General features: G+C 46.8%; 3 protein-coding genes across 4 annotated transcripts in view; 2 read left to right on the top strand and 1 right to left on the bottom strand.

Moving 5' to 3' along the window:
- Window positions 1–17,794, top strand: part of FLVCR2 (FLVCR choline and putative heme transporter 2) — a 34,698-nt gene extending 16,904 nt beyond the window's left edge. The window contains exons 4-10 of the mRNA XM_066322024.1: window positions 1,261–1,328; window positions 2,090–2,193; window positions 8,902–9,012; window positions 9,441–9,546; window positions 10,017–10,128; window positions 10,544–10,599; window positions 16,575–17,794. Coding sequence (XP_066178121.1) covers window positions 1,261–1,328; window positions 2,090–2,193; window positions 8,902–9,012; window positions 9,441–9,546; window positions 10,017–10,128; window positions 10,544–10,599; window positions 16,575–16,631 — 614 coding nt within the window. The 3' untranslated portion in view covers window positions 16,632–17,794. The remainder of the gene's footprint in view (window positions 1–1,260; window positions 1,329–2,089; window positions 2,194–8,901; window positions 9,013–9,440; window positions 9,547–10,016; window positions 10,129–10,543; window positions 10,600–16,574) is intronic.
- Window positions 17,795–18,723: 929 nt separating this feature from the next.
- Window positions 18,724–21,268, bottom strand: ERG28 (ergosterol biosynthesis 28 homolog). Of its 2 annotated transcripts, XM_066322023.1 has the most exons (4): window positions 21,066–21,262; window positions 20,796–20,886; window positions 19,400–19,518; window positions 19,074–19,252 (listed from the first exon to the last, which is right to left on the bottom strand). In XM_066322023.1, the coding sequence occupies exons 1-4, from the start codon at window positions 21,196–21,198 to the stop codon at window positions 19,173–19,175; spliced, it is 423 nt and encodes a 140-aa protein (XP_066178120.1). In that variant the 5' UTR covers window positions 21,199–21,262; the 3' UTR covers window positions 19,074–19,172. The 2 variants fall into 2 exon arrangements, with proteins under 2 accessions (XP_066178118.1, XP_066178120.1); XM_066322021.1 differs by lacking the exon at window positions 19,400–19,518 and having other exon boundaries at window positions 18,724–19,252; window positions 21,066–21,268.
- Window positions 21,269–21,497: 229 nt separating this feature from the next.
- The window catches only part of TTLL5 (tubulin tyrosine ligase like 5), a 123,661-nt gene continuing 119,954 nt past the window's right edge, over window positions 21,498–25,204 (top strand). Inside the window, exons 1-2 of the mRNA XM_066322020.1 lie at window positions 21,498–21,614; window positions 22,093–22,222. Of these exons, the coding sequence (XP_066178117.1) occupies window positions 22,143–22,222 (80 nt within the window). The 5' untranslated portion in view covers window positions 21,498–21,614; window positions 22,093–22,142. The remainder of the gene's footprint in view (window positions 21,615–22,092; window positions 22,223–25,204) is intronic.

Raw genomic sequence — 25,204 nt, 5'->3', positions numbered from 1 at the left:
CTAGACTGTACTTCTTTTTCCTGTGTTGTTAGTTTCTGCTTTTAGCTGAGGCTTAGAGAGGAAAAGTAGGAAGAGGAAACTTGACATGTATTCAGGATGTCAGGCATCTGTGCCTGAAAATCTGTTTTTAAACCCATGGCTCCATTTGGAGCCTATAGACGTGTGAGCTGCAGTGGTGAAATCTGTCCCTTTCCCTCCACCCATCAGAATCACTGAAGCCTTGAAGAGAAACCAGCTGCAAATGTAAATGACTTTCTGAGAAGAAAGTTACGGTGACTGTTACAGACCTCATCCACCTGGGGAGGGTTTCTCAGTATCAGCCAAGGTGAGAGTGTAGCCGTTGCCATACCTCTGGTCCAGTGCACAGGCATCTGTTCTTGCCTGCTGAACAAAGCTGTTGGGCTTTCTGCCCTTTTGAGAAAGCATTTAACCAACAAGAATTGCACGTAACATGGAGCAGTGTCTGAATGGGGCTTGACCAGTATCACCCCAGAAGTTTCATTCTCACCTTGGGTGATACTGAGAAACCTTCACCAGGTGGTTGATCCTTGTAACAGTTAATGTAAGTTCTCTTTCAGAAATACAATTACTTTCACAGTTTCTTTTCGGGCCTCAGTGATATCTTTTAAAGTGCAAGACCCTTCCCATGCAGACACACACCCCAGGTGCCTGAGGGTAGTGCTGTCTGTGCCTCACCAGTCAGCTCTGCTCCTACTTGTCTTCTGGCATTTCTTGGAGAGAGTGTTATTTGCAGGCTGTCAGGAAGAATGCTGACAGGCTCTTCTCTGGGAGGAAAACACACAGGTCAATGACACTGTTGTTAATTGAATCTCAGGTCATTGTTCAAGGTGTGATGCTGAGGCAGATACTTTTCTAGTATTCTGACTTGGCTGGGGGCAGAGGAGGAAATTGCACTGCTAAAGATGGATCTGGCTGTGAGAGAGGGTTGAGACTGTGAAGGAGTTGCAAGACTTTTCAGTACCAGAAATGTGCACAGCCCTTCCTCTAGCTGCTTAGGTAAGAACCATCCTGAAAATGCAGGGCTCTTCCTCCTGCTTCCATCCATGCTGAGGCCTGGATGTTGGTCTGCATTTCTTTCAGGAACCTGTGTCTAGCCAGTCTGTCTCACTCTCCTGAGACTCTGCAGCCTTGTTCTGGACTGATGGTCCCAAGGATTTCTCTCTCTGCATTTCCACCCTTTCACAACCCAGCGGGAGAGTAGCAGGCTCTGAATGTGCTGCATTTTTATCCCCTTCTCAGGTCTGAATGTAGGTTGTTTCTACGCCTTGTCCACTCTGCTGAACCGCATGGTGATCCATCACTACCCAGTAAGTGCACCCAACCCTCATGGCCCTCTCTAATGTTTGCTGTTGTCCAGCACTGGCTGCCAAAGGAGAGTCTGTGAGAAAGGCAGTGTCACAGCAATCCTGGCTGACTCTAGCACAAGTTGGCTGTTCCTTTTTTCCTTTACACCACCCCATGCTAAAGCTGGTGAGCTCTAGAAAAGACTGCTCCTTTGTGCCTTAAATGAAAGCATTTACTTCTGAGAAAATCTTCCAGCAATTTCCTCCCGTTGTTTTGACTGTGATTTCTACTGGGACATCTTTCCCAGGAGGCTGCCCATGCTCATGCTCAGGTGGCAGAAGGGTGGGATGCCTCAGTACCTGAGCTATTGTACAGCTTACTGCTGGTGTTGCATGCAGCAGAGCTCCTTTCTGTGCTGCCTTGAACTGAGTCCTAGTATTTCCTAGTCAATCTGGTCCAAATCCTATGAGCAAGCTTCATAGAGTTTATGCTAACTCCTCTGAGTGTATCTGCTCTCACTGGCCAGTGCACAGCTTTTTCTCAGGGCTGGCTCAGACACAATTGCCAGGCCACTTTTTTTTCATGGACCAGAAAGCATTGGCTCAGAAATTGGGCTTAAAATTGTTCCTGCAAAGGCTGGTTCTTGGTTAGTGTGTTACCAGCAGAAAACATGTACGAAGGCTTACTTTGATGTCTCTTCCTCTCTGGGTTTTCTGCACTTTGCTTTTTGTTGGACATGAGTTAGCTCCCGCATTTGTGTGAGTGTGTATGTGTCTCACCACAGGGGGAGGAGGTGAATGCTGGCAGGATTGGACTCACCATTGTACTGTCGGGGATGGTTGGGGCTCTGCTCTCCGGCATCTGGTTGGACAAAACCAAAACCTACAAGTAAGTCCCTTGTTTGTGCCCTGGTGACTGTGCTCTTCCTCCATACTGTGCAAGGACCAAGCCTGTGCAATTGCAAGTTGGTGGTCCAGAGACTGAATCATTGGGAGGATTTGTAGGGAAAAAAATAGGGTTCTTCAAAACCCAATTAGTCTAAAGTGGAATTTGGAGCTGTACATTATCTGGCACTGGGCCCATACAAGCTCTGGTGTTCGTGGTTCCTAGGGAAGCTTACAGAGAAGATGAGATGGCCCAGTAACTGCTTCATCAGGGATGAGAGAGTTCTTGGCACAAGCAGGAACAAGACTGTACCAGACCATTTCCCAGCCCTTACAAACCAGCCTCTGTGAATTTTTGTCCAGCTTAATGAAAGACACATTGAATCCAGTGCCCAGAGGCATTGTGTTGATGGCGTGTTGCTGTATTTAGGGCAGGCACAAGGGTCATTTGGGTTACGGGTGGATGATTCTGTGTTTGTTGCCCAGTGAGTTGGGAAGGCAGATCTGGCCAGCATACCTTGCCATCTGCAAAGGGACAGTTAAGAGTCTTTGCTTGTCCTACAGTTCCCAGTCCTCAGGAATTTGGATTTCACTGAAACATATCTCTCTGGAGGATATCCCAGGGGATACAGAGAGACTCTTGTGTCTTGTACTGGAGTCCAACCAGCTTTTTGGTTTCTCTGCTGGCTTTGAGAACTGTACTATAACCTGTTGTCTGAGCAGGTTGGCTGAGAGGGGGCTTTACTGGTAATGTACTGGTAATGACTTGAAAGGAATTTCAGAGTTTTGTTCCTTGCAGTGGCTTTTCATCTGGGGTAGTCTTAGTGCCATTATCCTGCCTCATATCTTGGGATAGAAATGCACATTCTCATTGTAGACAAGCTTAGATTAATCTGGCTAGCTGTGAGCTTGCAAATTCTGAAGTGGCCTCTGGCTTTATCTCCCTGTAAAGTACAGGGATCAGAAATAGAAATTTGACTTCACTAATAAGAAAGAGTGGTAGGTGAGGACTCCTGGGACTGGCAGGTAATTTGTTGCTGTGTCTAGATGGTTGTGTGGCACTCCAAATCTCATATGGGAGTCCTAGGAAATAGAAATACAGCTGTTAGAACTGCACTGCTAACCATGCAATGTGACTTGTCTCTTTTCAGCCCAGGGCTAGTGGCAAGGTGGCCTCAGCTGGCACTGCTAGACTGGATGATCTTCCTGGTTCTCCCTAAGGGAGGTTAAGTTGCAGTGTGAAGAGCTTGAAGAGCTTTGTGACTTACCATGCAGAGCTGGGACTTGAAATTTGGAATGGGAGAGAAAAAAACACAAATCCCATATTTGTTCCACATCCCCTCCTTCCTTGGAGGGATCATATAGGTAGGCAGAGCTGGGTAACAGTGCAGAAAAATAGGACTGTGTCATCCATGGAGTTTATCCTACAGACCCCAGGGACTATTGGGAGATAGTTTCAGCCTTAGGTGAGGAAAAACCCTGCTAAGAATTTGTTCTCCATTACAGCCTACAAAATGGATTTCTGTGAAACTAGCACATTTTTTTTTCTGAATGCTACATAGTCTTTATTTAGCCCCATTTAAAAGTCTATTTAAAAAAGCTGTCAAGATGCCAGATGTTCTAGGTGGATACCCTCCCCCTTCCCTCTGTTGCTGAGATAGTATCAAGAATAAAATGGTAAGTACATGAAAATCAGGAAGGAAAGATATCAAGCCTTTTTTTTTAGCCAGCTTGGAGAGAGAGGGAAGCAAATGAATGGGATCCAGCTGTGATTGAGGGGAGCAGAGGAAGGTTAATAACAGAAGGAATTGCAGAGCTCTACATGCATGTTTGATCTTTACTGTACCATCAGCAGTTCCTTGAAAGGGTGAGGCTGTGCTAAGTCAGGCTTTCCCCATATCTCATGCTCGGGCACCAAATGGCCTTGCACTCTTGCTTTTATTTGGCAGGCAAGTCCCTGCAGCATTCCCTGCACTGTTCTTGTTTTTGAAATAGCAGGGGCAAATTTGGTCCATCAGATAAACACGAGTTATGTAGTGACAAGAGAGCAGTGCAAGAACTGGGGTTGTCTTTGGTGGTATGGCTTCTTGAGAACAAACCCATCTCTTTGAGTCATAGAATCAGGAGAAGACCCTTAAGGTTTTGACATCGAGTTCCTGGCTCAGAGGACGGATGAGGTTGTGACACCTGGCTGGGTGTATTGGTATTTGCACTGGCTCAGAAGGAGGTGTTTGGGGACTGAATGAATTATCATTTCTCTTTGGATGTGCTTTTCTTTTAAGTGCAGTGTTCACATGGCCTCAGGTCCAGCTGGTTGCAGTCAGCACTCACCACTTTCATTGCTGCATCTCTGTAAGGCAGGATATATCCATCTTTTTCTCCATTGACTAGACAGAAGACCCCAAGTGTTGTTTTAGGACTGTACATATGCAAAGTACAAAAATTTGGGGGAGGGAGAAAAGATATTGGAGGATAGGGCACTTGGGCTTCTTCCACTGAAAGGTGAGTGCTCTCTCAGCCTAGCCTGACCTGCAGTTGGGGCCTTCTTATTATTGCCATTTTTACACAAGGTTAGTCCTTGTATAGTGGTTGTGTCTTCACCCTCTCCTGCTATATGTCTTATTTATATCATTTACCAAGACTATAATTTCTGACCTTCATACAGGAAGAAAGTGGCATAAAGCTGAATGCCAAAGGATAAGGGCATGGTGAAAACCAAAGCAGTCTTCTCCAATTCATCCCTTTCTCCAGCATCTGACACTTCCGTGTCTTCAGCTAGGAGATCTTCTGGGAGCGTAGGAACAAAGCCTTTGTTCAGGCTTGTGTGCAGCCTGGAATATGCTGTCCTCATGGCAAAGCCTGTGGAGGCCATCTGTCACCTTTGTCCGTACAGCAGAGCATGCTGGAGCTGCACACAACACTCCTGCGAGCAGCTAAAACTGTTGTACGTGGCTGTGCCCCTCATCTCACCTCCTGCTCCCAGCTTGTTCATTTGTTGCCTCAGATGTTGCTTGACTCAAGTGTTTTTGCAGCTGCAATCCCCTCTGAGTCTTGTCCTGTCACTTTTGCTTTCCTCGTCCAAGTGACCTTGTGGACAAGGCTGAGCTGGGCCATATCCACTCCTTACTCTGAGGCTTCTTCTGGAGCTGACTGAACAGCAGGAGGTGTATTCTTCATTTCAGCCCTGTTCCCTGCTGCTGCTGGCCCTGTCTGGCTTTTTTCCCCAAGGTCTCTTTTTTCTCACAGCCCCTTGTGTGAGCTCTTTAATCTGTCTCTTCAGGAGGTTTGGGAATGTGACTAGGAGGGCAGATGAATGTCAGGGCTGGTAAGGTTCATCTAAGTGACAAGTGTGTCAGGTCCTTCACAGATCTCCCTCTGGCTCTGCCACAGAGACTTGGCACTGGTGCCTTTGTAGCAATACTTCACATGGGTGCAGCAGGCTTCCTTTCCACACCCCAGAGCACAGGGTTGGGTTAATCTCAGCTTTTCTGAGGTAATGTAGCAGGATGCCTAACTTCCAGCCTGTATTCACTGCACTAATCAGACCGTCAATTAGACAGTCTCTGTTCCCTGTTCCAGGCAATGAAAATTGTCAGTCCCTGTAGAGTCATAGGAGTGGGTTGCTAAAAACACCAGAATGCAGTGCTGATGTGCTCTGATAATCTGCTTCTCCCCCTTCATGCTTTTCTCACTCCCATGAGATTTATGGCTATGATAAGAGGCTTATTAAGCTAAAACTGGGCACTTTTCCATGCCCTGTAGCCTGTAGGGCCACAGAGCATTCTTGTCCTCTGGTGAACAGGGTGTCAAAGGCCACTTCCTGAGAACACTCTGCCTGTGTGTCTTTCCTCAGGGGTTTTTGTTCCCCTGTGCACCAGTGTCTACCAGTATCTCAGTTAACCCTTTTCGAAATTTTGCATCTTTCTTGGACTGCTGAGCACTAAATCTCCTTTTCTTGTCATCAGCGGTATGCTCAGGGGAGCAGGGTTTTGCTGAAGCCTGGTTTAGGAGAAGTCTGCTTGTGTGCTTAAGGCTGTTTCCTGCAGCAGGATTTGCATTCACTGCTGTCTGTTCAGATCCTGTCAGGGGTCTCCTGTGGTGAGCAGGCAGCAGCTCATGGTGCTTCCTGGTCTGTGGGAATCACAGACCAGGAAGAATCTGGATGTGTTTATAACCAAAATTATGTGGTCTTGTTCTTCCACAAAGATCTGTTGATTAATTTTGTCTTTCTGCAGCCTAATGATCCAGGGAGGTCAGTGAGGAAAACTTGCTAGCTGAGGTACCCATGGCAGGATCAGTTTTCTCCATTTTGTCCTCTACATAGTTCTGCAGTTTCAGTGAAGAGCACCTTCAAGCATTTGCCTGCAGCTATGAATCTGCCTGCTCTGTTTCACAGTGGGGCACAGCTTGTTCTGGGAACTCCTCTCTTGCAGCTTGACTAATGACATAGCATCAATGTGAAACAAAGTCTTGACCACATCTGGTCACTATCTCATTCTTCACCTTTGCTTGGAGATGAGGGGCGAAGTGTGACATTTGGCAACTGTCATGACACTGAATAAGATACAAATCATTTGAGAAACCTGAACCATAAGCCAAGAAAACTTGAGATTTTGTGTGACTATCCTGAGACCTCTGCACTGAGCTCAAAACTGGCTGTAGTGAGAAAAAAATTATATGACTCTCCATGGGTTGAGTGTCCCTGCTGGCAGTGACTAAACTTCCAGGGGCTGCAGCCACCTCTTGGAGCCCTGGATAGTATTTTAGTACTGACTGCTATGTGGTTTGGAGACTTGTGTTCATGAAAGGAGCTCCCTGTTCAAACTTGGTTCATGTAGCCCAAGTACAGAACTGTAATTCTAGCTTTGAGCTCCTTTCCTAATAATTTCTTTCCTCCATGGCTGCTTGTCAAGGCACGGGAGGCATAAAAACCCATGGGATATACATGAGGAACCTGTATTGAACAGAAAAAGGCTTTTACTTGCATCTCTTTCACACTCTCTGGGACTGCTCTCTGTTCAGTCAGTCTTTCAGCTCTGCTCCTTCTGCAGCCTCCAGGTTCTGTGCCAGCCATGTAGCAGCTCTCTGCAATGGATTATAACAGAAGTAAGCAGGCCCTTTATGCTGCCTTCACAGATGAATTTATCCCTCAGTGAAAATTTTAGAAAAACGTTACTCTAGAAATAATACAGCACTGGAGATTAAGGGATTTAACTACTCCTTTGATACACAACAAAATTACATGCCACAGCATGTGGTTTAGCCTTTCAATATTTTAAATGAGCCTGGTGAACCCTGTGAGTAGGGATCAATAGCTGAAGCTTGAAATTAGCTTCTCAGGCCTATATTTGGATAAGAACTGACAAATGGGCATGAGCCCCACTGACTGCAGTCATTGCATAAATGAGGGAGGACAGAACCTTAGCTGGAACAGTCTGGATTTATCTGTAGTAATTCAGTTTACTGGAAACATTTTCTTACACATTGTAATACTTACTGCCTTCTTGGATTGGATTTTTGACCATGATAATTTGCATTAAAAAGGAAAAGTGAAAATAGTTTGAGATTTAGTTTCTTCAGTAGAATTCTAAAAACTGATATCAAACACATTCTTTAATGGATTAAGACTTCAATTTGGGAGAAAGTACACAAGTAGCTTGTAGTAATACATGTAACTTCTTCCTAAAAGACAATGATCAAAAGGTTTTATCAACTCTGGTAACTGTTCTGCTTTCAAAATCCTAGTGGAATTTCAGTCAGGTTAAGTATTGACCTTTCCCTCCTTTCCCTGCTCACAACTATGTACTGTGAAGACCTACTACTGCCTCTTGTACTAGAAAGAGCCTTTTTTTTTTTTTTTTTTTTTTTTTTTTTTTTTTTTTTTTTTTTTTTTTTTTTTAACGTGGAAGGGTTTTCTTGCTGTGCAGTCAAGGATGACAATTGCTAAATGTTGCGGTAAAAGCTGGCCTGGGCTGCTGCCTGTGTCTCACAGTACTGAGTCCACTAATGATCCTTGCGTGGCCTGGCTGCAGGTTTGGCTGCTCCCAGGATCTGACTGGCATACTTCCTGGGGTGTCTTTGTCTTCTCTGCACAGAGACAAGAGCTCGTGGCTCAGCTGCTGTTGGCTGTGGAACTACCACTGTGAGCTAAATGCTCACAAGGCTTGAGGGGTGAGGCTGTGAGGGCAACCTGGCTTGCATGTCACCTCTCCAAATACAGCAGGGAGTTTAAACAATAGAAAGGAGCAGCAATAAAAGCTGTTTCAGACAGCACTGAAAAATATAGGCCTGTAAGACTTTAGCAGTGCTGACACCTCTTTCCTTTATGTTCCTGCTTGATAGTGCTTGATCTCCTTGCCTCCTGCTTATAAGCAAGCATATTCAACTCACTATAGTACAGAGGATGCCCAAGAAAGATTAATGATCTCTTTAACAGGCATTTGTTCTCCTCCTCAAGTGGCATGTACCATATATGACCAGACACCTGTCAACCTGTGGTAGGATCTTCCTTCTTCTGCTGTGCTGCTCAATGTACAGACCCTTCCATGCTCTCTGTCAGTCCACTTCATCTGTTTGGGTATTAGTGTCAAGAGACTGTGAACCTTGAAATGTGTTTATTTTGTTTTTATGCATGTGCTATAAGCTATACTAAGATCTGTGGGCAAAAAAGGAAGACTGGATTAAATAAAACCCTGGTTGCTTTTTCTTGCAGGCAAACAACGCTAATTGTCTATATCATGTCTCTGGTGGGAATGATAGTCTACACCTTCACTCTGAGCCTGGGCCACCTCTGGGTGGTCTTTGTGACTGCTGGGTTGCTGGGGTAAGTTCATGTGCAAATGGTTTTCCTCAGCATATGATCTGTTAGTGGATGAGCAGGGAGGCAGAACTCCTGCTGTGGGTGGGACTGGGGAGAGCCATAGCATCTGAATGCCTCCTGCATGGTTTAAGGACAAAATTATCTGCCCTTCCCAATTCTCACTTGTATGTGTTTCATTCTAATCAGTGGCATTATCATGACTCTGCTCAGCTGCAGCCACTTAATTGTTTCAGGTAGTCAAGTGCAAGCTTTTGGAAAGCAAGTGGTACCCACAGGCCTAAGGATGATCAGTGGACAAGAGTAAAAAGTATGTGGGCTGAATGGCTGTTTGTGCTGGGGATGATGCCCCTTAGAGTTATGGTCTATATTGTGCCTCTTCAGTCTTCCTTCTGGCAGTTGCTGAGTCTTCTTTTCTGTGTACTTCATTACAGGTTTTTCATGACAGGGTACCTTCCCCTGGGCTTTGAGTTTGCTGCAGAGTTGACATACCCAGAATCAGAAGGAACATCATCAGGGCTCCTTAATGTCTCAGCACAGGTAGGTGTGCTGTCTTCCCTTTGCTTGCCTCTTTTTATGCAAAAAGAATTAATTGTAGTTCCAAGCCTTGAGTCTTATTTCTTGTCCATTATTGTGTAATGTACTTCAGATCTAAGCACCCTGGGACCTGGCATTTTGAATGATGTTCCTGATGGCATTTCTGTAGTGGTACTCATTCTGCTTCTGTTTAAGAAAATACTTCAGGGTGCCAGTCATCCTTGCCTTTCCAACATAGCTTCTAACAGTCCTGGCTTGTCTCCAGTGAGAGATGATATTCCAGCCATCGGGGTCATCTGTCATTCCATTAGCTGTAAGGAGGTGCCTCTGGATGTGTTTATAACCAAACTTTATCCTCACTAGGCCAACTGTTTGACTGGCCTGTATGCTCTGATAATTTGGTAAAGATTGGAAAGAGTTTGGGCTGCTTTATAGTAACAGTACAGCTTGACATTACTTTTGTTTGTTTGTAGATTTTTGGTATTGCCTTCACCATTGGCCAAGGGCAAATCATGGATCGCTTTGGGACAAGGGCAGGAAACCTCTTGCTTTGTTCTGTCCTGTTCCTGGGGACGGTTATGACAAGTAATTAAAATTTTCAGTGTTTTCTGCTCAGCCTTTGCTTTGGGCTTGGTATATTAATTGAAGGCTTTCGTGTGCAGTGCTTGCAGGAAAGGGCAGAACCACACAACAGTGCCATAACAATGCTGTTCCTCTTTAAGCATCTGGTCTTTGCTACAAAGAAGAGCCAAGGCTTTTTGCCCTGACTCTAGCTGGTGTCTCAAAGTTGCACTTTCTACATGCTGCAGTGGATAATCTCTATCCTGCCTGTTTCAGAAGCATTCTCAGCCTTGTGCAGGAGAGTGGTTTCTCTTGCTCACTGTAATGTGTTTCTGTCTCTTCTGGGGCTTATGCTGCTCCTTTGAGTCCTGGGGAGATTGACTTGGGCACTTGCATGGTGACTTGACTGCCTTCACATCTCTCTTCCTCCCTGTTTCAGCATTCATTAAGGCTGATCTCCGAAGACAACAGGCCAATTTGGAAAATGAACAGACAGTGAGTAAACCCCCCTTCAATTCCTGCTGTGCCCCTGCTATTAGCTCAGGACAACACCCAGCTTCTCTTCTTTCTAGGAAAGGGGTTGGTTTGTGGGGAAGCTCCTTGTTGTCATTTTCAAACTGGATGTAATCCCAGCTCTGCCAGCTGTTGAGGCCTCTGTTTGCTCAGTGTTAATGCATGCAGAATCTGTAGGCTCTGGTCCTCTGGGGTTCTGCAGGGCTTCACACATCTTCATACCACCTAGGGCCAGATATAGGGCAGTGCTGTGCTCCCTTCTCTCCCTTGACAATCTGCTGAGGTGAGTTCACAATGTGTTCAGTGCTTTGTTTTATTAGAGCTGAGTAACTATTATTCTAGGCCCCTAGGCTGGCAGGTTATTCCCTTTGCTCCTTGCCATCAGCTGCCAAGTGGGGTTCAGTGTATGTAACTGGAGGAAGCTCAAGTGACAAAGCCTAAGTGAGGGCTTGAGCAACCTGAGCACTTTGCATGGTGCTGCTGACACGGCTGCCAGTTCATCCTCGCACACCAGAGCTTGGTGTGTGATGTCCCTGTAGCATACTGTGCAATAAATGCAGCTGTTTGCACATGGGAGAAAGCCTCTGGTGAACCAATTGCAGTGGATACTGTCAGAAGCTCTCCCTGCAGGGAAGGGGAGGGGACTGGTTGCTTGAGGCTATTTTTGATATTGCTCTGGGCTCCTCTTGTAGGATGTTAGCAGAGATATCCACTCAAAGTTCAGACAACCATCAGCAACCATGAGTAGTGAAGTGCAAAAATCTCAGTTCTCTGCTGTCTTGAGTCAGCTCTATTCAAAAGGCAGTGCTGCCCTCCTCCAGTGCTGGTGGCACTGTTAGTTAAATTCATAACATGTATGTGGAAGGCCCAGGACAGGGCCTGAGGACCTTTGGCAGTGAAGGTGATGCCTTCTAGTAGTGAGATCCTTTCCTTTTGTCAGACATTTCTCTCATCAGATGAATTGTACATTTTTGTGTAAGCTGTTTTTAGTATAAATCTTTTTCAGTCTAAATACTATTGTAAGAGCTTGCTGCTGCATGGGGAAGAGCATTGCAACCAGAGCAGAGGTGGTGCAATGACATTTTTATAATCCTAAAAGTCTCCAGAACTGACAGTAGTAAGAGCCAGAGGGATGTGTGTAAGATAACAGGTCTCAGTCAGTAAAAATTTCACTGGCAGCTCCTTCCCTCTGAGGAGACATGCTCTGAAGAAGTAATGGTGCACACCCCACCCACACCCCCAAATGTGTCCTCCACATGGCTGAGCTCATCTGAGTGTTCTTAAACTTAACAACCAACTGCAGGTGCTCGACTGACTGAAGGTAGGCTGAATCTGGTGTTCTGCACTAGGATGGATGCCTCAGCCAGGGGAGCAGCCAGCTGGGCTTGGGCATTGTGTGCTGCCTCTGTGGAGAGCTCTGACAAAGTCAGGTACTGCAGCTTTTCTATCTGGCACAGCTGCCTTACACATGCTTGGGTGATTTTACTGGTTTCTTCCATTGCCTGTTTCCCTTTCTTATTTTGCTCTGCTTTCATTTCTTTTCCTACTTGCCTCCATATTTTCTGGGATGGTGACTTGTGACTATCATTACAGAGACTCCAAGGCAGCAATCAGATCATGGATTATGGGACTGTAGCTTGTAACTAACCCCATCAATTCCCACTCCTGCTCACTAGCTTAAACACATCAAGGTAGGATAATTGCACTAATCTACTTATCTGAACACTCACAGGGTGGCACAGGCACCAAACCAATGGCATTTTTGGGGTGGCTGCAGTGGCTGTAGAGTATCAAGAATCTTTCTGGTCTTCTTGAGTACTCAGCTGAAAGACAAGACAGCTTCCAAGAACAGAGTGGAGATCCCCCCAGACTCATGTCAGACAGAGATCTAGGGATTCAGCTAGATGCAGCAAAGCAAAGCCTGGTGCTGGAGCAGATGGAGAACTGAGCTGTCAGTTGTTTGTTAGGGAGAGGAGGTGCAGATATTTGGAGCCACTTCTCTGATACTATTTTTATAGTCCAGGTTCTTGGCAGGGGGTGATACCAGGAACCCTTTAAAGAATTGGCTTTGATCACAGCCAGGGTGAATGGCCAGCTTCAAGAGGGAAATTGAAAAACATGTAGCAATAATAGAGTCATTGGTTTGGCACCTTGTGGTATAAGAATGCCTGAAAATTGTAACATTCTGTGCTTGTTGATCTGTGAACCTCACTGGCATTTTGCATTTTCTCAGCTGGTGCTTGGGGTGGTATGCTTTACTACCTGCTGTCCTCTGCTTCACGCTGGCAGGCTGGTCTACTAAGTTATCCATGCTACCCTTTTCAAGGTGTGATAGACTGTGTGTATCATTTAGTGCCACAGCCTAAATGACTAACAGGCAAAAGCAGAGTGAGTCGATTGGGAAAACCAGCCTTAACCCTGCTAAGATTAGGGCATGTTCTACAGGGACCATGAAGCTGTTGTGCTTTGATGGAAGTATGAGGAAGATCCCTCAGGGGCAGGGAAAGAGTGATGGTAAATGGAATTATATCCAGTTGGTATCAGGTCACCAGTGGTGCGCCCCAAAGCTCACTATTGGGGACAGTCCTGTTTGATGTCTTTGTTGATGACCTGGCTGAGGGGATCGAGTCCACCCTTAGTCAGTTTGCAGACCAAAATCTGAGTTGGGCAGGAGTATCGTTGGAGGGTTGGAAGGCTCTGCAGAGGGACCTGGATAGGCTGGATCCATGGGCTGAGGTCATTTTATGAGGTTCAACAGGGTCAAGTGCTGGGTCCTGCAACTGGGTCACAACAACCCCAGGCAGTGCTGCAGGCTTGGAGAAGAGTGGCTGGAAAGTAGCCCATTGGAAAAAGACCTGAGAGTGCTGGTCAGCAGCCACTGAACATGAGCCAGTGTGTGCCCAGGTAGCCAAGAGGGCCACAGGCATCCTGGCTTATGTCAGGAACAGTGTGGCCAGCAGGGCTAGGGAAGGGATTGTCTCCCTGTACTTGGTGAGGCTGCGCCTCAAGTCCTGTGTCCAGTTTTGGCCCCTCATTACAAGAAGGTCATTGAGGTGCTCAAACATACCCAGAGAAGGGCAATGGAGCTGGTGAAGGGTCTGGAGCACAAGTCCTGTGAGGAGCACCTGAAGGAGCTGGAGTTGTTTAGCCTGGAGACAAGGAGGCTCAAGGGAGACCTTTTTGCTCTCTACAACCATCTGAAAGCAGGTCACAGTGAGCTGGGGGTCAGTCTCCTCTCCCAGCTAACAAGTGTCAGGAAGCTTGAGGAAATAACTTCAAGTTGCCTCATGGGAGATTTAGATGGAATATTAGGAAAATTTTTTCACCAAAAAGGTTGTCAAGCATTGGAACAGGCTGCTTAGGGAAATGTTAGAGTCACCATCCCAGGAGGTGACATTTATACGACATGTAGATATGGTTTTTAGGGACATGGTTTAGTGTGGACTGGGCAGTGCTGGGTTTGTAGTTGGACTCGGTGATCTTAAGGGTCTTTCCCAGCCTAAACAATTCTGTGGTTGTTGCAAGGAGACTTGACAAGAGTCAGTTGTGAGCTTGCAGAGCTGTGGAGTTGTGCAGATCTCACTTTCCATTGAAGCACTGTACCATTGGCTGTGTAGCACTTTGTCTTCTATTGGTGCTCTCGTCTGTTGTGGTTATAATTAAACAAATGTTGTTGTTAGTATATTAAATTAGCCTTGTGTACACCTTGTGTACATTGTGTACACCTTGTCCTCTATTAATTAAGCTGTAGTGTGGTCTCAGCAATCCTCCCCACTTTGTCTGCCTCAGTTCCCAGAGCTCCAGCTGGGTTAGCTTTCTATATCCCAGGATACTTGGATCAAATGCCTGTTTTATGTGATAATGAGGCTCTTTGTGTACTGCATTTGTTGTAAATGAATCTGAAGCCATTCTAATGTTTTGCCTTAAGATTTTATAGTAGTGTCAGTTGATTCAGCACAAACATTATACTCATAATATGCTGTGTACTGCTTGTGCTCATTTGCTTGTGATTTTCAGCATCCATGCAAGTCTTTTTGTACTGTTTCTTTGCATTAAGAAAAAGCATCTTTGCTGCTCTTCTGTAGTTTGTTTAGGACCAGTGTCCACCCTCAGTAGCTTACTTGATTCTTTTGGAAGCTGCACCATGCTTAGCCTCTAATGAAATACTGCTAATTAAAAATGCTGGAATTTTGTGTAGTGGGCACAAACAGTGTGTACCCATGCTCTGCTTCCCAAACTTCCCTACTCCATTTCTGTGTTTACTGTGTGGGAAGCAGGTTCTCCTCTCCCAAAGCCATAGGCAGGCTATCTGTAGGCCCTTTTCCAGTACTGTGACTCACAGCTGTGAGAGCAGCCTTCCTTTCCCAAGGTGGTGGAGCCCTGCAGACTGTCTGATCTAAATGTCTGCTCCTATAGCTCCACAGCAGATGACTGGTGCTGGGACCCCAGAGGTCCTTGGGGAGCCTGTTCTGAGTTGCTTGAGTGCTTCCATGGTGCATTCTGGGGGAGTTTCCAAAGTCTAAATGCAGATTTCCCCTTATTCCTACCTCCGGCACTACTTCATGAACCCCCCTACCCTTCCTGCTTGTTGAAGTCCCCCTTTGCACTTTCTGGCTTTTGCTTCCAGATGTCTCTTTAAAGCTTTCCTTATCTCACTGCTCTGCTTTGGGATATTGCTGCTGAATTCTGTAAAACCTTTTCACCTACAGATTGTGTAAGAGCCTACCAAAAATGAGACTGTTTCATATCTCTTGCTTCCATGCTGTCTGGATTTCTCTTAAACTGCACTGGGGATGTGAACCTCTTTCCTGTGCACCTCTGATTTCTGCCTCAGATGTCAGTCTTGCCCTACAGTGAAGAACTCAGAGTCCAGGCTGCAGGAAACTCCACATTCACCCTTACAAGTCTGTGTGCTGTCTTCTGAATTGGTGATAGCTGGGCTGTCTCACTGTAAGCAGCAGCAGAATCTGAGAGGTATCAGAAATCCACCAGGGGAAGAAGTCTCAAGATTAATCCTAACACCTCAGAAAGACTCAGAAGCTGAGCTTGTCAAACTCCACCCAGGAAAGCTGCACTGGAATTGTGACATTTTGACTGTTCTATGAAGCTGAGGATGGGGTGGTAATTGGGCACCAGTCTCCATTTTCCTTGCTTTTCCTCTGGGAAAAGCTCCCTTCCATCTTAAGGTTTCAAGAAATTAGGCTAGTTCTTCTACAGGATTTATTAAGAAAAATACTTTTGTATATTTGCCTCTTATTTCTTATGTTTTTTTAAGGTATAAGTAGTGAACTTCAAAGAAGTTCTGTGGAATTATCTCAGCCATAAATCTAAGATGGGGAAAGGGAAGAAGCAGGACAGAGGGTGCTAGCACTTCAACGGGCAGTGTGGGTGGAAATGAAAAGACTTGAAGATAAGGAAGATAAGCAATGTGTCTGGAAATGGAAGAGGCCTCAGACATGCTGGAGTAAGAACACAGGGGAACTAGTGGTTGAGCTGAGCCTCCTGAGGAAGTAAGAAAGCAAGTTCTCTCCAGTGTTTGGACAGACACTGTGGTGCCTCATGGCATGAAGGAGTTCCCAGCACTTTTCCTTGGGAACTGGCCCTGCAACTTCATGCTTTGAGGCTGAGCTTGTGTCACAGTGAAATGCTGGTGAGCTGGCTGTGGTACCTTCGGTGGTATGAGCCCCACAGTGAATTAATAATGGTCTGAGGACTGCAGCAAGTAGCTTTAAGAGACTGCCCTGCTGCCCCAGTGCCTCTGGCTTAGGCAGTCAGAGTGGCTAGAGTAGGAAGAGGGAAACCAGCAGCAGGCTGATTCTGAGGATGGTGATTCTTCTTTGGGGACTTCTGCACTAGCAGGGAGCTGTGAACTACCCAGGCTCTGGCCAGCTGATGTCTCTGAAGCCTGGGTCTGGCCAGCCAGGATCCTAACCATGCTGTTTTTCTCTGACTTGCAGAAAGTGTTGCCGGAAGCCTACACTAATCCCATAGTCCTTGAGGAGTCACGGCTGTGAAATGAAGGGGTGGCAAAGCTGGGAGATGAAGCCCCTCTCCTTTTCATCTTTTCTACTTGCACCATCCTCCTGTGACACGCACCCCATGGGAGTGGGGCAGCCTCAGGACAGGAGCCCTGTGAACTGCTTCTGAAAGTGTGAAAAGCAAAACAAGAGGAGGGGTTGCTTTCGTCAGGTTCATCTTTGCATCTTGCTGTTTTGGTGTTTGGGAGGAAAAGTTGGGAAAATCTCCCAGTCCTACTGTGTATGCTTGGAAAAAGCACATGTGCTGAGAGAACAGTGACAGTACCAGGCTAACCCTGAGCATGGTGGCACCTTGCCTATTGCTGTGACATGAAAGGCAGAAGCTAGACCACCCTTACTCTGTGAGCAGCCCTGGAAGACCTGGCTCTAGGGAAAAGGGATTGCTCTGCCTTGCTTCTCATGATGCTCTGTGTTGCACAGGTAAGTAGTAGAGGCCTCAGTACATTACCAGCAAGTGTGAAACAGTTCACAAGCTGCTGCCAGCTCTTCTTTTTTTTATTTGGCTTTCCCAGATGAAGCACTCTTAATCTGGATAAACTTCTGCTCAGAATTCACTGGGGTTGCCCTGACATTCCTACATATTAGGAGTAACAAGAGATATCAATATACCTCCTTCTAGCTCGAGGTAAGGACTAGTTCTGCAGCCTAAATCTAGCTCATCACTACATTAGCAACAAAAATGAGTCAAACCACAATTTCCCTGGGCTGAGGACTGCGTCTTCCTCCTTAAAAATGAAGTGCCTTTTGCATGTTTCAACACTACATACAAACTTTTGTGAAGTGTTATATTGAGAAAACCAGCCACGGCTGTGTTGCTTTTCACAGCCACAGAGAGGGGTGTGATGGGAATCCAGCTTTGCTCCAGTGTGGAAGCTTCTCACTTCATAATAGAGAACAGGAGAAGGTGCCCACTTACCAGCATTTGTGTCTTATAGACACTGCCCATCTGTATGCTGTTTATCTTCTAAACACAACTGTAGATCCTTTGATCACTTCTCCATCCTTTCCAGCATCCCACTCCTGCTGGTGACCTCAAGTGTCCTTGTTCACCTTAAATCATGTATTATGTAAATGATAAATAAATTCACCTTATATTATGTATTAATAATACATATGAATTCATATAAATAAAATACATATTAATTATATAGAAATTCACCTTAAATTATGTATTATTTGAGGCAGGGGACAAAACCTGTACTGAGGTGGAATGGTTAAAAATGCTCCTCTCTGATAAACTATTTTTGACAAAACTTTTTTTTTTTTTTTTTAACATTTTTTATACATTACATTTTGATACAGCCTGAGTTCACTAAGTGCTTAGACAACAGTCTCGGGCACATGGTGTGATTCTAAGGGGTCCTGTGCAGGGCCAGAAGTTGGACTGTGAGCCTGATAAATTCCAATTCAGTATATTCTACGATTGGAGTCCTAGCTTAAGTAATTTGGGATTGAGGATGGGGGTTTAGAATGATTTTCAATAGAAATTTTAATGTAAAATATAAGCTTTGAAGTGTACAATGAAACCTGACACATTCATATTAAATGGTTGAAACCAGTCTACATGTGGCTCATTTAATAGCCTGAAATGTTCGGCAGAGTGGAAAAATCATCTTTCTGCCCAGTGCTACTGCTGCGTTCTCTTCCTCCCTTTGTTTCCTTTTTCTTCTGCATGTGAATTGTCTTTCCACCTAGGAGTTCCTGCTTGTTTTTTTTGGTTGTTTTTTTTTTCTGCATTCTATGTGCTGCCCACTGTTTTGGGCATTATTTTTTCTAGGTCTAAGGAACCCGTTCCTGTTTTCTTCATCTTCGGTAGTTGTAACTCACTACACAAGAAGCTCAGTCCTTGCTCACAGAAGCATAGTTTGAGTTTGCATGCTGCAGAAGAGCATCAACGACCCTCTTCATGTGTGTTTAAGAGCAGTCAGAGCTGGAACTTTGTGGCAAGGAGTCAGGGGATGGTAGGTTTGTAAAGAGAGATGATGTATTCTGCAATATACAGTGGAAGCTACTGTTGGCTCTGATCCTTCTACCCACTGCTGTGGAGCAGAAAGACAAACATAGCCCATTCAGTTTTTTGTCATTTATTAGAAATGGCCCCTGGGGGAACACACACATGCAAGTTACACAGTAGTGCCAGGGGTAGCACCTGTTCTTTCTGGTCCAAAGCATTCAGCAAATCCTGGATCGTTCTGCCCTTTGTCCCCACAAGTACAGCAGGAGAGAAATCCTTAGTGCTCTGGGCATGCCAGAGACTTTGCCTACTACCCAAGGAGTCAGTCACCAACTGCCCCCCATAAGCTTTGATACAAACTCCTCTGGGACTTGGTCTTTGACTTCAGTCAGTTGAAATGTTGCCTGGACAAGACAAAAACAACTTGGTAACGACAGTGATTGACAGAGTCCAACACAGACCCACCAGCAGGACTGGTGTCCTGGAGAAGTTCAGCTGAGCTTTCGTAGAAGTCCAGCAGTGAAGGCAGAAGATGACACCGAACCTACAAGAAGCCCTAAACTTCAGTTTTTCTTCTTGTTTTGTGATAGTGCTTCTACCTCCAGGTACTGCAGCCCAATCAACATCCCCATAATAGAGAAACCTGTGACAGAGATACAGGATGAGTTGTGTAGAAAACGCTGGACAAGAGATGAGGCATCCCTTCAGCCCAGAGCTGCAGGGGGAGTTTTTCTGGAGTGTCATAGCTCCAAGGAGAGTGTGTATGGGGAGGATGCAGAGCTCTACTTACTTGCTACCATGAGGGGTGCCATAATTCCGATTGTCAAGGCTGCAGTGTGGTATATGAAGACCTCAGAGAGGAAGTGAGCAAGGGCCAGAAAGAAGGTAAAGAGCGTGATGTGATAGAGGCTGTTAAAGAGCAAAAAAAAAAAAAAAAAAAGGCAGGTTATCATATCATACTACAGGCATGAATATGGCTGAGTGAAAAAAAGGCAAACCTGCATGCTGCCCCATCTGCTCTCAGTGGCAGCACAGAGGGGACTTTGTCCCTCATCCACTGAGGTGCAAAATCTCCCTGGGCAGCAGCTGAGAGGAGAATGGGGCAGCACGTTCAATGGTGCATTGAAAGTCACAGGCATGAACTGGCCCGAAGGAAGGTGAAGAGGGGAGAGCATGAGTAGGGGACCAGTGATATGAGAAGTGTGTGTATATATAAAAAGGCGAGAGCTGGATGAGCAGAGAACTAGGGAGACAGGAGAGCTGGATGAGCAGAGAACTAGGGAGACAGGACTTGGCTGACTTCAGGCTGCATCACCCAATGTCTTCCCACTTGTGCTCTGCTACCCTCTATGGGCCACAGCTGTTGAAAAGGGAGCAGGTTCAAGAGATGCAAGATAAAATTCCTTGAAGAAACAACTATGTGTTTCAACTAATGTGACATTGCCACAACCCCCTAAAAACATATCGTTTAGTCCCTGCATCTCCCTACCTCAGATAAGCCTAGGCAATCCAAGCACATACTGGCAGGTGAACAGTGACTTCTGCTGCAGGGCCGAGGGAGGCAGGGACAAAAGCGTTTTAGCAACCTCCAATAAAGGCTTTGTCTAGCACAGACCTCAAGTCAGCTTGCTTGGAAACCTCTCTCAGAAACACTTGTTAGCACAGGGAGGAGAATTGGTGTGTCTCCCACTAGGCACCAGGCTGCCCCTCAGGCCCCGTTATCAGCCCCAGGTAAGTGTAGGAAAAAGAAGGACACCGGTTAAGACCACTGCAATGGGGCACCTAAAACTCTCAGTTTTCAGCTGAGCTGTCATAGTAAAAGAAGTACTGAGCATCAGTCACACGACAGCATTAGCAATTGCGTAGTTAACAGAGCAGCAATGCCATTCAGAAAATGCTTTCCAAGCTGCAGCTCCAAAATTGGTAACAGACGTTCTCAGATCTGCCAGTTTCTGACGGAGCTGAGAACAGGAATCAAACGCGCAGGCTGTCCCCACAGAGGAAGAAGGAGCAGCAGCTATCACACAAATCCCGTATCGCTATTTGAGCTTCTTCAGGGGAATGCTGTCAACACTATAGAAAGTTCAGGAATAGCTTTTGATTCCCACCTCCTCTGTGCCGCCCCCTAAGCCCAGGCTGTGTCTAGCAAGCAAACCAATGGATTTCTCGGGTGCTGCTTTACATACGTCCTGTTACGGATGTCGATTGCGCAGAGGCAGCGGATCACTGATGACAACAGGGTCCAGACGCCGAAGGTCCGAGCCTGGAGCCCATTCACTGCGTAAAGAAGGAGGGCGCACATGGAGACCACGCACGGCCCCGCTGCCGCCCCCGGTCCCGCCGCGGAGGCGCACACCGGGGCAGCAGGAAGCCCCCGGCCCCAGAGGTGGGACCCCGAGGAGAGCCCAAGGCCCACAGCGACCTCCAGGCGTCAGGGCGGCCGGCGCGGCCCTTACCGAGGCCGGGGCTGGCGGTGTACAGCTTCTCTGAGAGGAAGCCGTGATCACGAAAGCTTTGCAGGGTATTCCCGGCGGCGATGACCGACACCATCACCAGCCAGCTGCGCAGCACGTTCAGGAACCGGCTCATCCTCGCTGCCGGCTCGAACCGCGCCCGCCAGGACCAGCACCAGGATCAGTCACCGCCCGTTACCGGCGGCGCTCCCGCGGCGACACCGGAGCCCCGCCCACGCCACCGCCCCGCGCTCCGATTGGCCGCTGCGCGCCGCTCCATGCGCGCGCCACGTGACGCGACCTCCCCTCGCCAATCGGATCCCTCCCCGCGCGGGAGGCGGGCCCGCCGCCGTCCCCGCCCACCTCGCGGGAGTAGGTGGGAGCAGCGGCAGGGGGCGGGGCCAAACGCGCCTGCGCAGTGAGGCGGCGGGGGCGGCTGCGCGCCGGGGCGGAGCCGCCGCCCGTCGGTTGTTGTAGTAACGGGGAAGCGGCGGGAGGGGCCGGGGCTGCTGTGTGCGTCCGGCCCGACGCGGCCCGGTTGTGCGGGGGCAGGTACGGCTAGCACGGGGACCCGCTGCCTTAGGCGCTCCCCGCAGTTCTTGCATCCTTTGGGGCCGGCGGAGGTCGCCGTGCTCGGCCTGGCGCCGGGTAGGCCGGGCCGGAGGCCGCTCCTGCGCCGCCGGAGGCGTTACGGGGTCCGGCTGTCCTCGGGCGGCGGGGCGGTCTTGGCGGGCGGTTCCCGTTGGGCCCGGGCCGGCCTGGCGGGGCTCTGCGGCCCGGGGCGAGGCAGGGCGGGGCAGGGACGCGGTAAGCGCCCGAGTGGATCTCACGGACAGGTGCGGAATAATCTGCTGGGAGGTGATGCTTCTTTCTGCACTCTGGTGTCTCGGAGGTGATGTTTGATAGGTCACAGATGTTCAACAGACTTGTTGATAGTCCTGTGAGAAATACGTACTGGCAGGAGGTGGTTACCTGATACTTCTCACTGTCCTGCTTAGCTGTTCATTCCAGCATTTAACCTCTACTGCAGGTAACTGCTCTTGCAACTAGGACTGGGCTGTATGAAAACTCCCAGAGGAAATGCCAGCTGGGATGGCTAAGGATCTGGAGGAAACTGGTTCATCCTCAGAGGAGGAAGAAGGTGCTGTAGATGGACTGGAGTAAGTAGAAAAAAAACCCCTCTGAACTGTTTCTGTATCCCTGTGCTTTCTGGCGGATCTGTGGTAGTTTGAAAGGAAAAATGCATTCCTTAACCCTCCTACCTATGAAGTGGAAGATTATTTGTTTGGGCCTCAAGCCTATGGGCAGGCTACCTACATCTGCAGCCTAAAAGACCACCACATTCATCAGAGTGGGTTGTGCAGCTGGTCTTTGGTTGCGCTGAAGTCCATAGTTTCGTGGATTTCTTTCTGTCATGTTCCTAAAATGGAAATGTTTTGATGATACCTGTCTCTTTTCTTTTTCCTTTTTTTTTCTCCTTTGGCATGTGGCCTTTTTTGTGGTTTTTCTTTTTTTAAGCTTTTACTGCTGCAGAGATTAGAACTCTGTTCAAGTAGGTTGATATATGATGTTTTATGTAATTTCTATAAAACTTCTTTTGATAACTTAACTACTAGACTTCATATTTCTTACAAGTAACAAGGCATAATGTTTGTTCCATCTTTGTTTAGTAACTTCTTTTAGCTTTGCTTGTGAAGGAATTGCTCCCTTATTCTTTCCCATAGCTGAATCCCTTTTTTTCATCTGAACCTACTTCACTATACCCTCTTAGGGTTTTTTTGGGAGCACATTGTGACTGAGTGCCTAGCTGCAGACTACAGCAACTTAAGACATTTAGAGGGATGTTGCTTTGTAGCAAGTGGTTGGCTTGGATTTGCTTGGATCCTCGTGGATGGAAAGGTCCAGAACTAACTTCACCTAGAATGTAATTGTAGCAGTATGTCTGCATCAAGTGACCAGGGGTCATGCTGGGAATGAATGACTGTCACCTGGAGGATTGAGCCTTGCTGCAAATCCTCAGGACAGGCTTAGTATAAACTCCCGTCCTGTTGTCTCAGCTCCTTTTCCACTTACATAAGGCTCTGGCCTGTAGTGTAAATTCTGGAAGCTTCTTGGGTCCCTTACAGCCTGAATAGCTAATTACACCCCAGGTGCAGTTTTCTTTTAAAAATTATTTTTAGAGGTAGTGGAAGCAGGTGGGAGTGCTGTGAAGTTAGTTTGTTTGGGTGATAAAGGTAGTAACTTTGATAAGAGGAACAAGACTACCCTTCAGAGTCCTTGTCCTAGCCTCAGAAAGTTGCCCTTTTATCTCTGTTCCTTTGTTCTAAAAGTGTTGGAAGTGTTTTGTCTTGTGTAGCTTCTCCAAACCTTTGGCAAACAATGATCTTTCATATTCTGTAGAAAAACGCTTTTGTATATCTCTCTCAGTCTTTATATTTCTTCTTGTTAATGTAGAGATGTCTCTCCAACCCCTCAGTCTCTGTTTTCTGTTAACTTTTTCATGTTTTTGATTTCCATGTGCAGTGGTAATAAACAGCCAGAGTTTTATTTGCCTGGGGAGGTTGACAGTTTTTCTTTGTGTGATCCTAAAATTTGATATAACAGGTCTTAATTTTTTTGGTGTGTCTTTAATTCCTCTGAGGACATGACACTTCCCAGTGTAGTCTTGTTGGTTTGTACAGAACTGATCATTGCATCTCAGAGCCTGTAGCTTAAGTGGTGCACTGGGGGCATAATTCTTTAATTCTTTTCTTGCATTCTGCTGTATCTGACAGGAATTAAAAGGCCAAGAATACACAGCTTTATCCACTGTGTTGAGCCAAATCTGTTCTAGTCTCTCAAACTTTGCATTAATGCTTTTTTTCTGTGCACTTTAAACTCCAATATTACAGCCAGGCAGACTGCACTGATCTGCAGTTCTAAAATTGGAGGCTGGAACCTGCATTGCAAAGTCTGGTTGTGTGGATACCAGCAATTGTGGTTTATCTTGAATTATAGATCTTGTTTTCAGGCTATAAACTCAGAGAACTGTAGCTGTGAAGGCTCATGAGTCCTCTCCTAAATTATACCACTAAAAAAAAATACAGAACTAAACAGGATTAAACAGAACTCGGACTGGCAAGACGAACTCAGAAAGAGGAGGATTCCCTTTGTAGCTAAGTATCAAGAGTGCTGTATTGCATTTGTGTGGCCAGGTTTTGGCAGTGGGAGGGCTGCAGGGTGGGTTCTGTGAGAAGTTGCTGGAAGCTTCCTCTGTGTCTGACTGAGCTGGTGCTCCAATATGGAGCTGCCACTGGTCGAAATGGAGCCCAGGAATGATGGTAGAAACACCACTGTGGTAACATATCTATGAAGTGAAAAAAAAAGGCATTGCATGGGGATAATAGTGCTCAGAGGAGAGAGGAGTGAGAATATGTGACAGGAAGAGCTCTGCAGTCACCAAGAGGGCAAAGAGGTGCTCCAGGTGCCAGAGATGGAATTCCCTGCAGCTTATGATGAGGTAGCTGTGCCCCTGCAGTCCATGAAAATCTGTGGGAGTGCAGAGATCCACCTACAGCTCGTGGAGGAGCCCCACTGAAGCAGGTGTATGCCCAAAAGAAGGTTGGGATCCCATGGAAAGCCTGTACTGAAACAGCTCCTGGGAGGGACCTCCAGACCTATGGAGAGAGGAGCCTACCCTTGAACAGATTTGCTGACAGGACTTGTAACCCTATGGGGAGCTCATGCTGGAGCAGCCTTTCCTTTAAGTACTGAACCCTGTGGAAAGAGAGGCATGCTGGAGCAGTTCATGAAGAATTGTAGCCCATGAACAGGATTCACGTTGGAGAAGTTTGTCGGAGACTGTCTGCTGTGGGAGGAGACTCTATGCTGGGGCAGGGTATGGACTGTGCCTGAGGAGGAAGCAATGGCAGAAACAACATGTGATGAGCTGGCTGGAACCCCCATTCCACATCCTCCCTGCATGCTGAGGGGAAGGAGGTAGAGATTGAGGAATAAAGTTAAGCCCAGGAAGGTGTTTTTAAGATTTGATTTACTTCTCATTATCCTGCTCTGATTTTGATTGGTAGTAAGTTCAGTTAGTTTCCACAAGTTGAGTCTCTTTTGCCTGTGACTGTAATTGGTGAGTGATCCCTCCCTGCCCA

This window comes from Sylvia atricapilla, chromosome 6 (assembly GCF_009819655.1).
Source record: "Sylvia atricapilla isolate bSylAtr1 chromosome 6, bSylAtr1.pri, whole genome shotgun sequence".
Classification (NCBI taxonomy): domain Eukaryota; kingdom Metazoa; phylum Chordata; class Aves; order Passeriformes; family Sylviidae; genus Sylvia; species Sylvia atricapilla.
The sequence above is the reverse complement of the archived record's forward strand: the minus strand, read 5'-3'. Positions and strand labels throughout refer to the sequence as shown.